The 20,401-nt window shown below is 35.5% G+C and overlaps 2 protein-coding genes across 2 annotated transcripts; one reads left to right on the forward strand and one right to left on the reverse strand.

Moving 5' to 3' along the window:
• Nucleotides 1–237: 237 nt before the first annotated feature.
• LOC311183198 (F-box/LRR-repeat protein 21) lies at nt 238–6,991 on the forward strand (the record flags this gene model as incomplete). The annotated part of the gene is made up of 5 exons (XM_084252510.1): nt 238–254; nt 1,322–1,688; nt 2,130–2,252; nt 5,512–5,683; nt 6,348–6,991. The coding sequence occupies exons 2-5, from the start codon at nt 1,323–1,325 to the stop codon at nt 6,989–6,991; spliced, it is 1,305 nt and encodes a 434-aa protein (XP_084108636.1). The 5' UTR covers nt 238–254; nt 1,322.
• A 5,483-nt stretch (nt 6,992–12,474) lies between these two features.
• Nucleotides 12,475–20,180, reverse strand: LECT2 (leukocyte cell derived chemotaxin 2; the record flags this gene model as incomplete). The annotated part of the gene is made up of 4 exons (XM_084252875.1): nt 12,475–12,641; nt 17,027–17,172; nt 18,605–18,701; nt 20,135–20,180. 4 exons carry the CDS (start codon nt 20,178–20,180, stop codon nt 12,475–12,477), a joined length of 456 nt encoding a protein of 151 aa, XP_084109001.1.
• Between the last annotated feature and the right edge of the window lie 221 nt (nt 20,181–20,401).

Raw genomic sequence — 20,401 nt, forward strand, 5'->3', positions numbered from 1 at the left:
AGGTTTCCTTCTGAGTAGAAAAAATACTTTGGGAATCAATTTCCTAACTAAGTCCTTCAATATATACAATTATATATAAATATCCAAAGCATAAAAATGACTGTATTTTTACTAATACATTCTGATGAATGTGTTTTTGTGGTATTTTGCCAAGCTAGAAAGTGAAATCTAGTGGATACTGGTGAGTACCCATGGGCAGCAGTTAGTTCATTACATTTAATCTGAGTGGACTATAACTTGGAAGCCTTTTTTAGGTAAGAAAGTTTGTAGTTCGGAAAGAAATATTCCAGTTTTTTAAATGGCTGTATATATTTTAGCTGGAGTTTTTATATCAAGGTTTTCAAGCTAGTGAAGATCAATCAAAACATTCTAAAATGTTTTCACTGTTGCTCATTGTTATAAAGTTATTTCATATGAATTTTGTTTTCTCAGGTTTTATGCTTTAAAAGTCAATATAGACAAGGTAAAAGAGTGTTTATTTTAATAGAATTATTGGTATTCACATCCTATGTGATGATTCTATCAGTGAATTGGCGGTTGAAGGGTAAATGATTTTCAGGCTTTTCTGCCCTCCCACCATTAGGATTGCATGCCTGATGGTGGGCACCTGCATTTGTTACACTGTTATAAGTTGTTTTGTTTACTTCTGTGGGCCATGGCTCGGTATTGACATACTTGCCAAGAGAAGCAGAAGCAGAAGACAGAGGCAGGAGAGAGAAGGCCAGAGAAGCCCAGAGTGAAGAGTTGCTGGGGGCCTGGAGGCCTGCTTGCACCCCAGCATCCCTGCCTGCCATGTACCTGGTTGCTGCACTACATGTAAAAGCTCAATAAAAGCCTGAGAAAGCCACCGAGGGCTCCAGGACTCTCCTTTACCCAGTCTGCCGAATCATGGAAAACCTGCTCTGTGCCCTTCCTGGCACTACAGCAGTTTAATGTTTTTACTAAACATTAGATAGAAATTGACCAGGACTAAATTTGGGACACACACATTGTTTCCTAGAATATTTCCTTTTGGAAATTTCTCCAGTCATCTCTTCCTGCACACAAACTCAATCACATACCACTAGCTTATTCTGTCATTGCAGTTTATCATAATTTCATTTATGGCATTTACCTTGCATTTCAGCACTTGACCATAGGTGTTTGAGTACACGTCCTCTCTCGTTTATCTCTGTATCCCTAACATATAGCAGTACTTAGCAATGACTGTTGAAGATTGCTGGTAAAATTTAATTGTTTTTCATTTCCGAATATTGTACAATTAGAGCACAAATATCTGTCGATGGGAGTGATGATCACTTAACATTTTTAATGTTTACAGAATGAAGAGGAACAATTTATCTGTGGTGAATGAAATTGTCCAGTCATCACCAGCAGTGAAACAATCAAAACTTGGATTCAATTCTTCTCTCAACCAGACTCATGTGTGCTCTCTTCTTCTGGACTGGGGAAGTTTACCTCATCATGTAGTCTTACACATTTTTCAGTATCTTCCTTTAATTGATCGGGCCCGGGCATCTTCTGTATGTAGGACATGGAATGAAGTTTTTCATATTCCGGATCTTTGGAGAAAGTTCGAATTTGAACTGAACCAATCAACTACTTCCTATTTTAAATCCACTCATCCTGATCTCATTCAGCAGATCATTAAAAAACATTCCGCCCATCTCCAGTATGTCAGCATTAAGGTAAGAAAAATAAGCGTTAAATAATAGATGGTGATGTACATTTGTTAACATTTTGTGTATCTATATCCTTATATTAACACCATTAATGAATTTTACAGGATTTTAATCCCAACTATTTCCTGTATTTCTATCTTTATTTATGTAGATTGAAATATAGAATTTGAGCTATTTAATAATGTCAACTTCAATTCCTTTCTTTCGGATGCTATTGTTAAAATCCAGGTAATTGCAAAAGATTTCAAAGTGTGAAGGAAGTGCTTAGAAAGTTAATTTGTTATTGTCTCTTGCTTTTTTTCAGACATTTTATATAAAAACCACTGATTTACTTTATAACTTTAAGTGATAACTAAAATTTAGTAATTGAATTCTATTTAATAATTATATTGCCAGTATCTTTATAAGTTACTCTCAGGAAATTAAGATTTTAATTTGTTTTTGTAGGTTGATAGTAGTACTGAATCAGCAGAAGCTGCCTGTGATATACTTTCTCAGCTGGTAAATTGTTCTATCCAGACCTTGGGCTTGATTTCAACAGCCAAGCCAAGTTTTATGAATATGTTAAAGGTAAAGATGCTAGACATTTTTTTGAGATATACTAAAATTCTTCAATTTTGTCAAACTAGTCAAAAAAGGTCATTTTCCTAAAATGGACCTTACCCTGCTTGTATTCGGAATATTAGTTAGAATAGTTTTCTGTTGACTAACACTTGTGCTAAACTACCTTGTACATGTTTTATTCTTTATAATTTTAGTAATTGTTTCTACATTAGCTGTCATTCAGATAAAGTTTATTAATTTTTTTCTTAAAGATTTATTTATTTAAGCATACAAGAACTGAGGTGTAAGCCAGAGGTGTTGGGGACAGGTTGAGAGGATTCACCAGAGAGAGTGGGGAGCGGAACAGGAGGATCCACTGAAATACACTGCTGAGGGGAGCAGCAGGCGAGTCAGGAGAGGACTGCTGCGCTGTGTGGGTTGCTCCCTGGCCAGGCAAGGATCTAACTTGCACTGCAGTGGCTACGGATAGCTTGACAGTGCTGTTTTTAACCCCTGAGCCATCAGGGAGGCCTTTTCAGGTAAATTTAGATATGGGCCTCCCTGGTGGCGCAAGGGGTTAAGATGCCACCTATGAAGCTGTACACAGCACAAATTCTATCCCCAGCTAGCCAGGGAGCTACCCACATGGCGCAGCAGACCTCCGCTGACTCACCTGCTGCTCCCCTCAGCAGTGTACTTAGGTCAGTTTGCCTGTTCTGCTCCCCACTCTGTCTCTGGTGAATCCTCTTACCCCCTACACCTCTGGCCTGTATCCCAGCTCTTGTATGCATAAATAAATATTTTTCCTGTAATTCTTATAATTCTATAATCTCTCTATTGGAGTTGAAACAACATAAAATTTAATTAAATTTACTAATTAGTGGAGTCCACATAGTAGAAATTTCTTAACTACAGTGAAATAAAATAAAGAAATAATAAGTTTCTCTTTCATTAAATTCATTTGTAAGACCGTATATATGAAGTTATTAGATATAAAGGTGTTAGGAACCCAGCCTCTAGTCTATCCATTCTCTCCAAGGTGTCTTCTTTGTCCAAGATGGCTTTCTAAGATCTAACCATCACATTCTTGTTCTCGGCCACTGAGTGGAAGAATTGGGGAAAGAAGGGTATGTCTTCTTCTTTTCAAGGAGATGAGCCATGGGTGCCACATAATGCATATATATTCATTACCCAGAACTTAGCTCTGGCAGGCTAGGTCAGTGGCAATGTGCCCAGCTAAACTTAGGACTGAGTTACCAATGAAGAAAGAATGAATAGTTGTTAGGAATATACTAGCAGTCTCTGCCACAGAATAGAGTAACTGTCCTCTCTTTATTAAGACCTCAACCTGAGTGCCATCTCTTCAGAAATGCTTTCCTTGACCACTTTTGCAAAAATAGCACCCCCCTCTATTTCCTGTCTATCATATTACATTCTCCTTATATTTTTCATCAGTACTTGAAGTTACCTTATTTATTTAACATGGTTATTCTCTTTCTAGACCAAAGCATACACTGCTTGAAGGCAGGGATTCGATTTTGTTTTTTTACCACTATAAACCTAGATTTAGAATAATACCTGATAGATAATAAGCAACTAAGTTATGGTTGTCAGTAAAACTGGCTAATGGAAACTTTCCTGCAGATGATCATAGAGGAATAGTAGCATCTTCTATTAAACTGGGTCGTGGCTCTCTTTCAGCAAACATTTTTGCTAGCCTGTTTATCTTTTTAAGACATACACTGAAGAAAAGTGGGTCATTTGGGGATTAAAGTAATATAATCAGATGAAAGCTTACTCCTTCTAAGTATTTATTTCCTTGTTTATGAACTATGGAATCAAATTAGCCTGAAATTCTTAGATTCTAAGCTGTCTTTAATGTTGCACACGGGCTTCCAAGGTCAGCTTCTAGATTAGTTGGTGCTAACCACAGCGAGGCACCAGCAGTGAGCAGTCTTCATTCCAGGCTCTTCCTCCATAGCTAAATGAGCTCTGTGGTTTCTGGCAAAGCCATGGATCTCTCATAGCCTCATTTGTAAAATAAGGAAAAAAAGATAAAAGTACAGCATTTCACAAGGCAATAAAAAGTGCTAAGCAATTATGTTGATACTATAATGAAATATATTGTGTTCTCTAATGTGTCCTTTAGGACTGAAAGATTATTCAGAATTGGTTAATGGGCACATAAACAGTATATTTCTTAAGGAAAGAGTAAAACATTTCTCCAATAAATGCTGACACCATAAAACTTAGTAAAGATGTCTAGCTGTCTGCCATTTAAAATTTTGTATCAATCAGTTTACAATTAGTAAAAACCAGTAAGATTTTTTTTAAAATGAGTTAAGACTTGTTACCAATTTGGTCATTCTGATAGGTATGGTACAAGCGTTGGTAGAGTCCAAATTGATTTTGTAAAGGAAAAAATTATCATGCTTGAATTTGGAGTCTAGACTTTCTTTGTCAAAAACTACCAGATCTGAAAACTTGTGAAATTCTACCCATTTTGAGGTCAAGCTGTAAATAATCACTGGTTTTTCCGTCTTCAAACTGTATTAAGTTTTCAAAACATCTTTGTTTAGATAATTTGCCACCAAAAGTATGCCCCTGAAGAATATGATATCATTCATTCATTTCTTTATCAACAAATACTGGCCTCTGTGCCATATGCTATTTTAAGTGCAGGAAGTACAAGAGTGAATACAATGAATAACAATTCTGTTTATTCTTAGGATAGAGATTGAAAAGGTGCAGATAATAAATATTTTAGACTTTTGCATGTCAGTTCTCCGGATAGTACGTGAATGAAGGCACTTGTTTGTGTTCTAGTCTGACTTAATTATGAACATTGGAAGAGTTTCATATAATGTTCACAAGTCACAAAATACTATTGAATTTTTTTCAATCATTTACAATTGTAAAACCCATTCTTAACTCATGGACTGGATATGGTCTGCAGACTATAATGTACCAAGCCCTATTCTAAGAAATAGGTTAATTATGTCCTTTTTATGTTGAAAACCAAATCCTTAACATTGAAAATAATTGGAAGACATGTTCACAAATCTTTGAAATGTCTTTCTCAGCATTCTATTTATCAGTTGTAAAAGTATAAAACTATACTTTGTCATAAAAATATCTTCTGCTTGGCTAATTATACTATAAAAGAAATATGTTGATTGCTTTTACTATGTTATATGTATAGGGTGACATAAATTATTTTAATTATTTGATTGGAGCTATAGATTTTTCAGTAATGTTTTCATAATTCTTTCTTTTTACTTGCAAGTCTCATTTTGTGTCAGCACTTAGAGTTGTTTTTGACAACTCAAAGTCGTTATCATCAGTCAAAATTGAAGACACACCAGTGGATGATCTTTCATTGAAAATTCTTGTGGCAAATAATAGTGACACTCTCCGACTCCTAAAAATGAGTAGCTGTCCTCATGTTTCATCTGATGGTAGGTTTTATATATATATGTGTATATACATTTTAATTTTTTTAATTGGTAACAGTACACATTGTTGTTGGTATTTTGGAAGTATAGGGTCCCCCCTTCAGATGTAGTTATCCTACCACCCCCAGTCCCAAAGGACCCTTAGTCCATCACTTTAATCCATTTTGCTTCCTCCCCACTTTGTTCTTACCCGGCCTCCTCACACTCCCTCTTTGGATGCCTCAGTTCTCTGGTCAACTTTTGAGGGCTAGTTTTTGAGTTTGGCTTTACCTGACCCTTTGGCTAGTTTCTTTATAGTCCACATATAAGTGATAGCATCCGGTAGCTTGAATTATGTTTTTTATAGTAATAGTAGCAAGTTTTTATTGATAATTATGTGATTATGAAACATAATTTATCAAAGTAATCTTTTTTCAAAAGAAGTCTTAATCTGCAAGGTAAATATAGTTTAAATTGTTTCTCTTGAGAATATTTTATTATATATATTATTTATTATATATTTTATTATTACATGTACATGATTTTCTGTATCTTGGCATTCATATCCTCAAAAGACATTAAATGTCTATTTTAGCAAATAATAACTGATAGCGCTTTTTAAATTAACTTGATATATTAGTGTAACTATAATTCTTTGTTCTTAGGAATCTTTCCCCATTTTTCACAGGAATCCTTTGTGTAGCTGATCATTGTCAAGGCCTTAGAGAACTGACATTGAATTACTACATTTTAAGCGATGAACTTCTCCTAGCACTTTCAAGTAAGACTCACGTTAACCTTGAACATCTTCGAATTGATGTTGTGAATGAAAACCCTGGACAAATTGAATTTCATACTATTCACAAACAAAGTTGGGATGCACTTGTTAAACATTCTCCTGGAGTTAATATTGTTATGTACTTCTTTTTATTAGAAGAGGAATTTGAAACATTCTTCAAAGAAGAAACTCCTGTCACTCACCTTTATTTTGGTCGTTCAATAAGCAAAGCAATCCTAGGGAGGATAGGTCTTAACTGTCCACGACTAATAGAGTTGGTAATATCTGCTAATGGTCTTCAAATTCTTGATAATGAACTTATTTGTATTGCTGAACACTGTAAAAAGTTAACAGCTTTGGGCCTCAGTGAATGTGAAGTTAGCTGCAGTGCATTCATTGAGTTTGTAAGGCTATGTGGGAGAAGGCTGACCCATCTTTCTATAATGGAGGAAGTTTTGATCCCTGATGATGAGTATAGCTTAGATGAAATCCACACTGAAGTCTCCAGATACCTGGGGAGAATGTGGTTCCCGGATGTCATGCCTGTCTGGTAGCTCTGGTAATCTACCAAAGATTCTTAACTTTTTTTCAGTCAGTAAGAATAGCTTCTTTCTCTCTATGCAAATGTAAAGCTGCATTGCTGAAATACATTAGGTAAAATTATTTTATTGTTTGCAAACCATCTTAATGAATTTTAGCAAAAACATTTGAAAGAAATAGAAGAAATTTGAATAGCCAGATATCTTTGTAAATAGTGCATAAACACTGTATTATGGATTGGATTCTTGATATGCTAAAAACTTCAGAAGGTTTCTAGATAAGTTCCTCAACCTTCCTTGAAGGCATATCTTGCTGCATAAATTTATAATATTGAACTTCTGATGCCTTAAATTGTCATTTACAACTTTATATTGTTTTATTGCTTCTGTTTCATCTTGGTATGAATATATTTTACAAAATATATAGTACTTAAAACTAAACAAAATCAAATACAAAATGAGTCTCACTTAGTTGTACTTAATTTTTAACAATATCCAAGATAATATTATGATTCAATAAACAACTTCTACTTTCCACTGCAATTTGAATTTTACTTTATTAACTTGGGAGAAGATGGACATTAAATTAAAATTAAATAATGCTAATTCATTTTATAAAAATTCTGTGATTGTTAACTGATTAAGTACACTACTGCAATAAAAAGTAAATTTTGCAGTGTTTAAGAGGGGTTCAACATTTACTGATCTACTATTTTGTACCTGGAACTATGCCCAAGTGATCCTGTATTTAAATAGTAACACAGCTAAAATTCTTCAGTAGTGGATATCTGTTGCCTTTCGAATGAAGATATATCCTAAAAGTAAAGTAACCCAGACTACTCCACAAGATCTGTCTTCTCTCCTTCTTTGCTCTCATTTCCCAATGATCTGTCTCTAGCCCTTCTACAGGGCTCTCAGTTCCTTAAGACTCAGGTCATAGACATTGTACATACTCTTCTTTCCACTTTGATTACACTCTTTGTACCTTCACAGCTCTCCTGTAGATGTCATTTCCTCAGGGAAGCCTTCAAGTCCCTCAGTACTCTGAGACTTCCCTTTGTGATGCTTACCACTATTGTAATTTGCCATTTACCTGTAACATCTTTATCTGCAATTCTATTGCACTGTAAGCTCCATTATTGCAAGAGCACTGTTGGATTTTGCTCACTGTTGAGTCCCCAGAACCTTAGCATAATATTTAGCATATTGTAGGCACTTGAGCATTGCCTTTTTCAAACTTGTTCCCCTAAGTCCTCCCCCAGTATCTTTGATTTCTTTCTATGAAATTAAATTGAAAAGAATTCAGAAATATCGTCCTTTTCCATGTGTGAAAATCTTCTAATTAGAAGAAACATTGAAAATATTCTCACCGGGCCTCCCTGGTGGTACAAGGGGTTAAGCACAGCACTATGAAGCAATCCGCAGCCTCTGTAGCACGAGTTCTATCCCCGGGCGGCCAGGGAGCAACCCATGTGGCGCAGCAGACCTCTCCTGACTCACCCGCTGCTCCCCTCAACAGTGTATTTCATTGAATCTGCCTGTTTTGTTCCCCACTCTGTCTCTGGTGAATCCTCTTGCTCCCGCCCATACCTCCCCCTACCCGGCACCTCTGGTCTGTTACCCCAGCTGTTACCCCAGCTTTTGTATAAATAAATCAATCTTTAAAAAAAAAGAAAAAGAAAATATTCTCACCTGGTAAGAAATTGGAATACATTATGATTTGTAAGTGGTAATTTTTAAAAAATAACTTGTTTCTATCCCTTTATATAGAGCAATATCCCATTATTTAGGACATACTGTGCATACAGACTCCCCACTGCACCACAGTCTATCTCACGATGAGCTCTCTAAGAGCAGACTTCTCATTACATTCCCCCTTGTGTTCCAAATGCTCTGAACAGCATGTGATACTTTAGTTCACACTCCAAAAGTGATAGTGGAGCTGATATTCCTGGCTGAAAAAATAAAACCAATTTCTTAGAGACATTTATTACTATTACTGTTATTACTATTACAGATCATGTAATTTATACCTTAAGATTTCAGGAGAGTAAAGAATCAGGATATAGTGGGGAACTGTAAATCTGATTAGAATAATAGGACAACAAATAAAGAAAATGGCTTAGCTAAGAGGAGGGGTCAGGCTGGTTGGGCATCAAAGTAATGGTGATACTGAAGAGATAAACCTCTGGCCTCACTTGGTATCATTTATTACCCTCGTAATCTGCAGGAGGGAGTTGGAGTATATACATGTGGACAGTAAGGTGATAGGATGTCAGAGGTGTTTGCTCATCTCTTCTATGGAGGATAGCAAAGCCAAACAGAGGGATTATAGAAGGAGACCTAGTGGGTGTTTGTCCCCACAGCCTACTCACTTGGAGAGAGAATGTGTGTCAGTGGCCTCTTTCACATGGAATGAAAAGTTGTGCTCTGCATGGTACTATTTTGTGGCCCAGCCATTGGCCCCAGGGAATAAACATTATAATGACTCTCAGAGCAAAACTAAGAGTAAAATTGATTAGCTCCAATAAATGACCCTGGTTGGTCTGACTTACTGGGTGGATAAAATAAAAAGCAAACATTTTTAGGCCAGCCAAAACAAGACAAGAAAATAGAGAGTAATTTTGATGGTTCAGCAATAAAAAAGTCTTTGTTTGTTTTGGAAATCTTTTAAGTACCGTTTGCCTAAACATTAGAAGATTCTAGTTAAATGAATGAGTTTGATATTGGATGGATTTCAAGCTTCTATGAAAAATATTTTAGTTCTATACTTGTTCATGTTAAAATTTTCTTTGCATTTGTTAGAGGGCTCTAGAATATTTAGGATAATTTTATGTGTAAAATGTAAATGGAGGAAATGGGAGGGAAATTCCTATTTACGATTATATTGAGAGACAGAAAAATAGTATTCTCAAATTCTTGTTTTCCCAACCTTATGAGCCTTGCTAAGTATTAGGGAGATGGGTAGATTTTGAAGTTATGTATTTCTATTAATATACCATAAAAGTCAGAAATGTTTTCATAAGGATGTAAGAATTCTTTCCTCTGTAAGCCGTGGCCTCTTAAATTTGCCACTTATCTTGTTCTTCAATGTCTTTCCTATAGAAAACTCAAAACAATTTTTAAATAAAAATTCATTTTATATATTTACAATACTTTAAGCTGAATATTTTGATACTCAAAATCTAAAAGAAATTAAAAAACAAAACTGTTATAATGCACCAGAGGGCGCTATATTCTAGTTCTTCCTAAGGAAGAAGTCCTTTAGTCTAAAGTTTGCATTTCCATTCAACAGATATGAGAGTGCTTGTCCAATGCTAGGCATTCAAATAGAAGGCAACGTTCTTGCTCTACCTTGGGGAAGCTCTTCATTCCAGGTAATGAATCTGGCTTTTAAGATAATACCCATACATATCCAAAGGTTGGTTATTTCAAAGGTTAAGTATATATTTCATTGTTCTAGCATTTTGGAGCTCTTTACAAAATTGCCTTTAAAAATCTCTGTGTTTCCTTTCTGGTTTTCTCAATTAGAGTACAGCCTTTGTCCTTTGAAAACAAATTTAATTTCTGGAAACAACCTCTAGTTAATGATGCTAAGGAGATAAATAAGGTACATGATAAAACCAGACAGTGCTGATTATCGTTTTCATTTTTTTAAACCAAAAATGAAATTCTTGATTTGTTAGCCTTGTATAAAATGTTATGACACAGTAGAGAATAGCATCTAACTGGATCTGAAAAAGTATTAATTATGTGGCAGTAGATTTAAACTATCTGAGAGTCATCATTAACTCTTCTTCCTTGTCACACACGTAAGTCCTGTTGTTTCTATGAAGTGTTATAGAAGTTTCCGTGAAGTGTTATTTATAATATTAAATGCTCATGAAATCACCTCCCAACTATAAAACTACAGCACTGATAGTGATTTAAATTTTTCTGAATTGTCCTCTATCTGGTCCTGAGGTATTTAGTGTTCATTGTTTGTTTGATTTCCTTCTTATAACATATCTATGTGTTCCTAAAAGTTGTGCTTTGATTTTAATAGTTTTAACTTTATAAAAAGAATAGCAAGCTGTTTGTGATTGCTGTATAATATTCCACCTTATAGCTAAGCTCAATTTATTTGTCCAGCCATTTCTCAAGTCCGATAGTTCCATTTTCCTCTCATATGTCTATACTAAGAATAGAATCATTCTTTTGGAGTTTTGTGTATTCTAAAACTTATTAAGCAAAAATTCATGAAGAAAGTTTCCAGAATAATGATTTCAACTTACTTATTCCTTATTGACTAACTAAAATCTCTAGGCATATGATCCTACTACCAAAGAGTAGAACTCATTTTTGGGTTTTTTTGAACATTTGCATGATCTTGTTTCTTCTTAGTACCTATTGTCAACATATCTAGGACCAGAATAATATAAACAATGATGTGTAGAAATAAGTGTCTATGGCATGTGTTTGACCAGATGAGGTTAACTGACTCTGTTCTAGGAGATACTTGTGGTTGAGATTCACCTCTTTCTCTTTCTGGTACTCTCTGTATTGCAATCTTATTGAATTCTAGAATATTACATATTTCCTTGGACTACCATCATTCAATACCTAGAAATTCTCTTCATAAAAAGTATAGGAAAGTATGGCTATAAAGACCAGAATATTCTGTATTATCCATACAAGCAGCTCACCCTCCAACCAACTTTACAAACCTAATGATAATGGCTGAAATTCTGACTACCTTAACTCAAAAGAAACTTGCAATTTATTTAATATTTGTGTATGGGTATTTAATATGTATTTAATATTTGTATATGAGTATCTACCATTGTACAACACTCTGTTCTTATACCATAAAATATGCATCAGGCTTTTTCTTATTTTTTCTTTCAAGTAAAAAGTAGCTAATTTTAGAAGGGTCAAAAATGCACTCTGGATCAGCTTGAATTCATGTGCTTTTTATCTGGTGTATTCAGGAGTGAGAAATCTTAAAACACCCCAGATCCCACAGGTGACAGAAAAATCAGGGAGTACCGGGAAATTAGTTGACATTCAAACATCAAAGTGGCAATGACTTCAAATCAAAATATCATCCCTCGTATTTCTGTTTGAACACACATTTCTTGAGAACCAGGCTATAGTATCCAGGCTTTTATTTATTTATTTACTTACTTACTTATTTTTTAAGGATTTATTTATTTATTTAAACAAGCACTAGGTACAGTCAGAGGCATGGGAGGGTGAGAGAATTCACCAGAGCCAGAGCAGAGAGTAAAACAGGCTGAGTGACAAAGTACACTGCTAAAGGGAGCAGCAGGTGCGGCAGGAGAGGTCTGTGTGCCATGTGGGATCCTCTCCTGGCGGCCAGGGATCAAACCGGCGCTGCAGAAGCTGCGGGCAGCTTCTCAACCCAGCGCTCAGCTGCTGCGCCACCAGGGAGACCCAGTATCCAGGCTTTTAAAAGATGACTTTCTATTTAGAAGATCTGATCATTCATCTTCCACTTATAGGTACCTAGTAGGATCACTCAAATCACAGTTTTCAATATGTATGTGGGATTGTATGCCAGGATGAACTTTCTGCAAGGGTAGTAGCATTCCCAGTTTTTCTCCCTTTTTGATAGAACCTTTATATTTAATTGGCCTAATGTAGAACATTTTAATACAGAAACCTGAAAGAAAAGAAGAAATAAAATTATTCACTATCTGGGTTTTTGAATCAAAGTTCACAAAATAAAAGCCAAAGTGGATAAAAGGACAAAGGAAATGAGTATTAATTGAACTCAATGAGGAAGAAGAAATGAAGACTAAAATTATAAGATGCCCAAGGGAGAACAGATTCAAATAAAATTTAATAAAGTCTTTGACGAATAAGAGAAAATACTAGGTTGCTGAGAATGGATAAAAAGACAAATGAGTATTAATTGAACTCAGTAAAGAATAAAATGACAAAATCTTATCAGAAATGAAGATTAAAATTACAAGATGCCCAAGGAAGTATAGATTCAAGTGAAAATATATTAGTCTTTGAAGAATAACAGAAAAAATACTAGGTTGCTGAGAAAATTGACCCAAAGCAATGTCAGCTCCAAGGTATACTTAATAAAATTATTATACATTAAGGACAAAAGAAAAATGGAAATAACTGGCACAAGAATATAAATCATCTTAAATACCAGAAGAAAACAGTTTTAAAAGCAAAGGACCCACCAAACAGAGAAATAGAGACTTATTATAATACCATAATTATAAAAAAAAATGACAGTGTTGAGATAATACAGGTTATATCTGCAAATGTTGGCTGTTAAGGAGATTTTTCTGTTGGCTTGGAAAGAAAAACCCACTTCTATATGTGTCTATAAAACAAAGTAATCAAAAAAGGCTTACAATTAGGGGGCTGGACAAAGATTTGCAAAGCAAATGGTAGCAATCAGGAAATCAAGGCCTATGATTCTGCTACCAAAAAGTGGAACTCTGGCTTTGAACCAAAACAGAAGTCAATTTATAGTGCTAAAGGCATGAGGAGACAATAGTTTAAACTACCTGTGCATTAAATAACACAGAAGTCATCTATATAAAGAAGAGACTTTAACACACTTCTTTAAGTGCAAACAGATCAACTGAACATAAAACAAGGAAGGGGTATCAGTTATGCTCTCCAGTGTGGTAGCCACCAGCCACATGCAGCCCTTCAGCACTTGAAATGTAGCTAATCTGAGTTAATGTGCTCTAAGATACGTACTGGATTTTAAAGACTTAGTACAAAAACCTTATTAATAGTTTTTATATTATATGTTGAAATAATATTTTAGAAATATTTATTACAATTAATTTCACCTGTTTCTTTTTACTTAATGTGATTACTAGAAAATTTTTACTTAATGTGGGTACTAGAAATATTTTTACTATATTTCCTTTGTATTGTACTGCTGTAGATGATTTAAACAAAATCAATAAGGTGTTTCTTGGGTACATATAAAAGATGTATAAGAACTCTACAACTAATGTAACAATGAAAGAGAAGACCTAAATAAATGGAGGGATATAATGTGTTCATTGACTGCTTTTATTTTTTTTAAAGATTTATTTATTTATATAAGAGCTGGGGTTCAGGCCAGAGATGAACGGGGGTGAGAGGACTCACCAGAGACAGAGTGGGGAACAGAACAGGCAAACTGACTGAAACACATTGCTGAGGGGAGCAACAGATGAAACAGGAGAGGTCTGCTTTGCTTATGTGGGTTTCTCTCTGGCCGGCCGGGGATAGAACTCATGCTGCAGAGGCTGTGGATTGCATCACAGGGCAGTGCTTAACCCCTTGTGCCACCAGGGAGGCCCTCATTGACTGCTTTTAAAATGTTTTTGTTTCTCAAATTGCTCTATATATTCAATGCAAAGCCAATCAAAGTCCCAGTAGAGAATGGTGGAACTTGACAAACTGATTCTACAATTTGTTTGGAATTTAAACTACCAAGAATTGCCAAGGCAATCTGGAAGAAGAGCAAAGTTAGAAGGTTTTACTACCAGTTATCAAGATACATATTAAAGCTATAGTAATTCAGATGGTGTGGTATTTGTGCAATATTAACAAATTGACCGAAACACAATAGAAAAAATAAAATAGGAAAACCAGAAATAGGACCACATTTATTCAGACCCTGATTTATGACAAAAATACTGCAGTGCAGTAGGGAAAAAGGGGTCTTGTCAAATTAATGGTGCTGAGTCAATTAGAAATAAAATGGGTTAAAAGTTTTTATCCCTATGTCATTCCTTACATATAAGTCAGTTCTAGGTGGCTTATAGATTTAAATAGGAAAGATGAAACAATAAAGTTTGTAGACAAAAATATATAGGATTATCTTCATGACGTCAGGGTGGACAAATGTGTCTAAAGCAGGTTAAAATGTGTTAATAAAATAAATAGTACTACATTGGCCTGCATTAAAAAGAACTTCTGTTTATTAAATGGCAACAGTGGGTGAAAAGGCAGCCAATAGAATAGAAGATATTTACATAGAGCTGACAAAGTACTCATATCCAGAATATGGAAAAGGCTTCTACATAAGAGAAAAAAAGTAAGAGAAAAAAAGCAAGAATAGACTGTGAACTACTTAGTAGGTATTTCACAGAAGATAATACCAATGTTATCAAAAAATATGAAAAAGCACTCAATTTCATTAGTTATCAGGTAAATACAAATTAAACTGAAATAAGATGCCACTACACACTCCTCAGAATGGCTGAAAGGAAAATGATAGAGATAACAGCAGGCCCTATGTGTGGAACAACCAGAACTTCCACACACTCCTGGCAGGAGTATAGATTGATGCTATTACCAAGTAGCCCAGCAGTTCCACTCCTATAGCATTTGCTAACTGCCGAATAGGTACATTGATTTAATTATACATTCTAAAACTGGGGAAATGACCACAGGGTAAACTTGTGAATGCAGTGGGCGGGTTGTAAGGTTGACTCTGATGAAAAACTACATTGCTCACCTGCTGTAGTATACCCTGGTCTCATTGGTGAACCACAGTAACCTTTTGAGTATCCAGGAATTAGTTTCAGTTTTGAGTGAGTATCCAATAATTGCCAAAGAACTTAATTCTTATTCCCCAAAGTGCAGTTATCCTGCTAAGTGGCTGCACATCCCTTTGGGGATGACCAGAGTAAAAATTTTTGCCTGTGACAGAGCCCTTTCCTTAAATGGACTTGGCCTTCCCATCACTCAGGGGCCCTGGCATTGCGAACTGGCTCAAGACTGGAAGTTTGTTGTGGGGGTGATATTTGTGACCCATTGTTGTGATTACTGAAGACAGAATTTTGTTCATCAGACCTACAACATTTCTATTTAAATATTAAGGCTTTCATAAGCTACCCAGCTCTTCATTTCTAGGGACACCATGATTAACTAGCGAATGCTACACATCTCTGATTCTGATGACTCTGATTACTGCTTCAGCTCTGCTGCCTGTTAGGTAACCATGCTAACCTTGACCTTGGCTGTTAAGTGGATCCTGATCATTGGCAGTGGTTTCTCTTGTGATTTTAGGCCTAAAGAGGATAGCCACCTTCCACATCCTCAAGGATGTGGGCTGCTTCACAAAGTTCTTCTCACTGATATGGCATGGGGGTGTCCCCCAGATCCATTCCCAATGGGAATGCACATACATATTCATTACAAGACGTATACAGGAAAGTTTGTAGTTTTTTCATAATCACTTAAATATGGATACTACTCCAGTGCCCACCTAGAGACAAATGATTAAATTGATAATCTATACCCATAATGGAAGGATGAAGGAGCTAAAACTACAAGGATGACTCTCACAAACATAATGTGGAGTGAAAGCTACACAAAAACCACTGCATGCTGCTTGTATCGTTTTAAAAGCAGGTGAAACTAGTATATGATGTTAGGAGTTGGGATAGCAACTGTCTTGCTGGGAAAAATACTTAAAGGTAGCAAAAGGGGTCTCCAGGATGTTATCCTCTTTCTTGATCAGCATGCTGGTTACACAGTTACATTCCCTTCAAAAATTCATGGAGCTGTACACTTAGTCTTTGCACACATGCTCTGAGGTATGTTATACCTCAGTAGAATTAAAGAAATAAAAAAAAAAAAACCCAATGTCTAGAGTACCAGGAGACCCAGCTATGTTTGGAACATAGAGGCCTTTGAAAATCAAGTATCATTGTTTTCAAATTGTGGGATTTGGATAAACGGACATATCTATTACAGTTAATATTGCTAAAAGTGATTTTGTTTATAGATTGTTAAGCAAAACCACATGGGCCGCAGAAAGAAAGTTATTCAGTTGGTTATAGAGTTTTGTTGGGTTTGTGATTCAGTTGGTTATAGAGTTTTGTTGATTTAGGAGAAGTGGTAGAACATCTTTGAAAATACAGTAGCTATTTTTGTTTGGTGCCCTATATCCTCTGTGTTCTAGGTTTTATTATTCTGAAGAAAGTAGGGACTTTTGTGAAAGTCCATTAATGCATGGAATATGCATTAAACAAGGATCAGACCTCTCCCAGGTATTTCTACTCTTACCTCCTCCAGATATCCGAACACCATTATTGATAGCATTTTTATTTGTGTAAGGTTTCTCTTGGCCCACAATCCTTCCGGTGAAAGGTGCATACACAGTAGCTCCATCAGAGCACAGGACATCCACACCCTGGTGAAGCATATGATTTCTAGGATGTAAATAAGATTGAACAAATTGAGTCACTGCCCTGGGTGCTTTATTGCACAGGAATGTGATATTAGCATATTATTCTCAGACTAGAATTTCAAAAATTTAAGCTGCCAGAACGTGTTAGGATTTCCAATCCATGTTGAGGTTTCTTGACTCCGTTTAGCCCAGTTTTATCCTCCTTCCCTGCAGGTAGAAATAACCATGTTGTGAAGATTAAGGCATTTAAAATAGCTCTTGGTACAAAAACCCCTTTGAAAATATTATATACTATTATGTGGCATTTTGGGGAAATGAGGCAATCTTTGTAAGTAAATTTTATAGATACCTTGACCCCCATCAAGATACTTAGAAAAGTGTTGTCATTTAATGAAATCTATCTATCATAAAATAATCACCTGTTACCCTAGTCTTGTTTTTCTCTTAGCGATCCAGAAGTCCTTATAAACATCATGTACTGCATTGCATATGGTATTTTAATGCAGTAAGCGATACTTCTGGGTTTGTGAAAGTGTACAGAACAAAATATAATTATCTAATAATCCTCACTGCTGTCACTCCCTGCTCTGACCACCTGTTCTTCCTTCTTATAGTCTTTACCTGGAAAGTCAGACTCACCAGGATTGTTAGGAATACATGTTAAGCAATGTCCAGCAGCTCCCAAGTGAATAGCCAGTGAGATATTGTATAAGTCCAGTGGGTATGAACTAATTGATTATTAAATTTGGCAACTCAGAGACCATTTTTCCATATTTCTTGTTTCTTAGCTCCATTCCAGATACTCGGATTGCTTTGTAAGTAGTATTTGTGTAAGTGAAAGTTCCACTACAATTAGGATGGAGATCAGTGATAAAATTTTACACATGGCTGTTTCATCAGAGAATGACATCCCGGGATGGTGCTGTGTTACTGAAAATTCACAAAATTCACTTTGTCTGGAGGAAATGACCTACTTAGGGCAGCCTCTGATGTTTGACTCTCAGAGCCTGGGTCAGTATAATATGTTGTGATGCAACGTGAACCCCAAAGACTGAATCTAAGCCCAACCTTCAGTATCTCCAACTATGTTTGGCTTGTCTGTTAGCCCTTTGGTGCCTCAGTTCAAATTCGTCATGTACAAAATGGGATAGTAATGTTGGATCTTCACTTTGGAAAAGCCTGATGAGATAATCCAAGTATGAAGTCTTTGAGAGGGAAAACACAGCGTCCCCCCTCTTTTTTCCTTATCCCATGCTCTGTTCCTACTTTAGAGCCCACAGTTGAAGCAGAGTTCTTGAAAGTTACTCCAAAGGTAATAATGTAATTGGTTTCTCTCTGAGCTCCCTGCCATCTCAGGGGGATGATTATGATCACTCAGGGAAATGTTAGGCAAGGACATCAAGCAAAGAGGTTTAGAGCCAAAAGAGTCTGATGATTATCTGGATAGCCCATACCTTTGAGCAGCATATTGGCCACAGCCATGGCTGTCGCATGTCCTGATCTCATTGGAAGACTTGCCTGCACATATGTTAGCCCACGGTCCAGCCAGTGCTAAGAAGGAGAAAAAAGAGAAGCAGATTTCTAACCTCATATAATTCTGGTATCCATTAGCTTTATGTCTCCCAGTGGATTCTGAAAATTCTGCTTTCATTATAGTTTTTCCCTAACTTTCTGTAGTTCAAATCAGGGAAGATCTTCCTCTAACTCCTGATGTAGATATAAAATTAGCCTTTCCCTTCACAAAATTCTGTTTCATGTCATATAGAGTATTTATAAATGTGTTTGTTTATAATAATTAACTTCCATTATGACAGTTTATTTCAGCTTATTTATTGATTAATGGCATAAATAGTACTTTTCAAATTTTCTTTGTTTATTACTTGGCCTGACATAAACCTGTGATTAGGGTAAGCAAAATAATCAAACAGCATGATTCACAGAAATAATTCTAGAATTTCTAAATTAACTTTGAAATGGTCCTTGAATGTTAGCCTTTCTAATCAAATCCAAGAAAGTGTTTGAATTAAAGGAGTAACAAATTGAACTGGCCAAGTTTATTGTATAGTAAATATATCTCTCTCATTTGCAAACATGGAAAAGGGAAATTCTTAGAAGTAAGAACATGTTAAACCCATTTAACCTAGTGTGGAGTGAGAAGATAAGTTGGGAAGGGAGTAGAAACTATTACATGAAACACGATTGAGCAGTTAAGACTTAGAGGAAGGGGCTGGCTCTCAGTGTATTTTATGTAAACTTTGTTTTAAATCCTCTCTAATTTAGTAGCCATTTGACAAATGTTCAATTGAACTGAATTTCCTGGACTTCCAATGTTAACATTCGTGAAAAGCTTTAGTTAGCAAACTCATCATTTCTCTTCAAAGCTAGCAAAAACAAGAACTTGTTAATTTGACTGTTGATTTTTTTTTTTTTTAGAAAATAGTTTGCTGTTTACTTCTCTGAAGAGAAGCTATAGAAATTTTTTTTTTAAATGTATTTTTAAGAGGGGTTTCAAAAGTCTTATACCTTGGAGCCAAACTTCAATTTGATACCTTGATCAAGATATAGTACTGTCACTTGGCAACTAATATGTGTCCTAAGGGATTGAGTTATATATTAGTCAATTTATTAATTTATTTTTCTCACCCACTGTGATTACTAAGGGGCATACCCCTCATCCTAATCCTCACCTGTCTCAGATTCAGGAATTTTCTAAATTACATTTTTACACAAACTTCTTACCTTCTAAGTATGTTCCATTTAAGTCCCAGACCAAAACTGAGCAAATTTTCATAAAATCACCTCATTCCATGGTTATATTTCCTTCACTACAGAACCAGTAGTGATTAAGGACCATGTAGTCTTCCTCTTCCATTTTTAATAATGAAAATTTGGGTTTTAAGTGTGCTATTAATGACTTTTAAATCTATCTTTGAAATGAGTTTTTAAAAATTAAACAAGATTCTAAAAATATATTTTGGACTTACCAGGTGAAATCAAAACAGCCAAAAAGAAGAGTCCTGTAGAAAACATTTTGTCACTTGCTTCCCTTATATTTCTTCCTGTGAAGATAGTATTGCCCCCACAGTCTCTTTGAAGAATATTCAAGTTTGAATTGATATTTTCTAGCTGTTTAGCCCTAGAATTCCATCTCTCATTTCTATATTTCAGTGTGAGTCACACAAAAATACAAGAATGGAGCAATTCAGCTTCTAGTGTTCCACTGAGCACAATGTTCCATGTATAGCTCTGGT

The sequence above is a fragment of the Talpa europaea genome (assembly GCF_964194135.1).
Source record: "Talpa europaea genome assembly, chromosome: 13".
NCBI classification, from domain to species: Eukaryota; Metazoa; Chordata; class Mammalia; order Eulipotyphla; family Talpidae; genus Talpa; species Talpa europaea.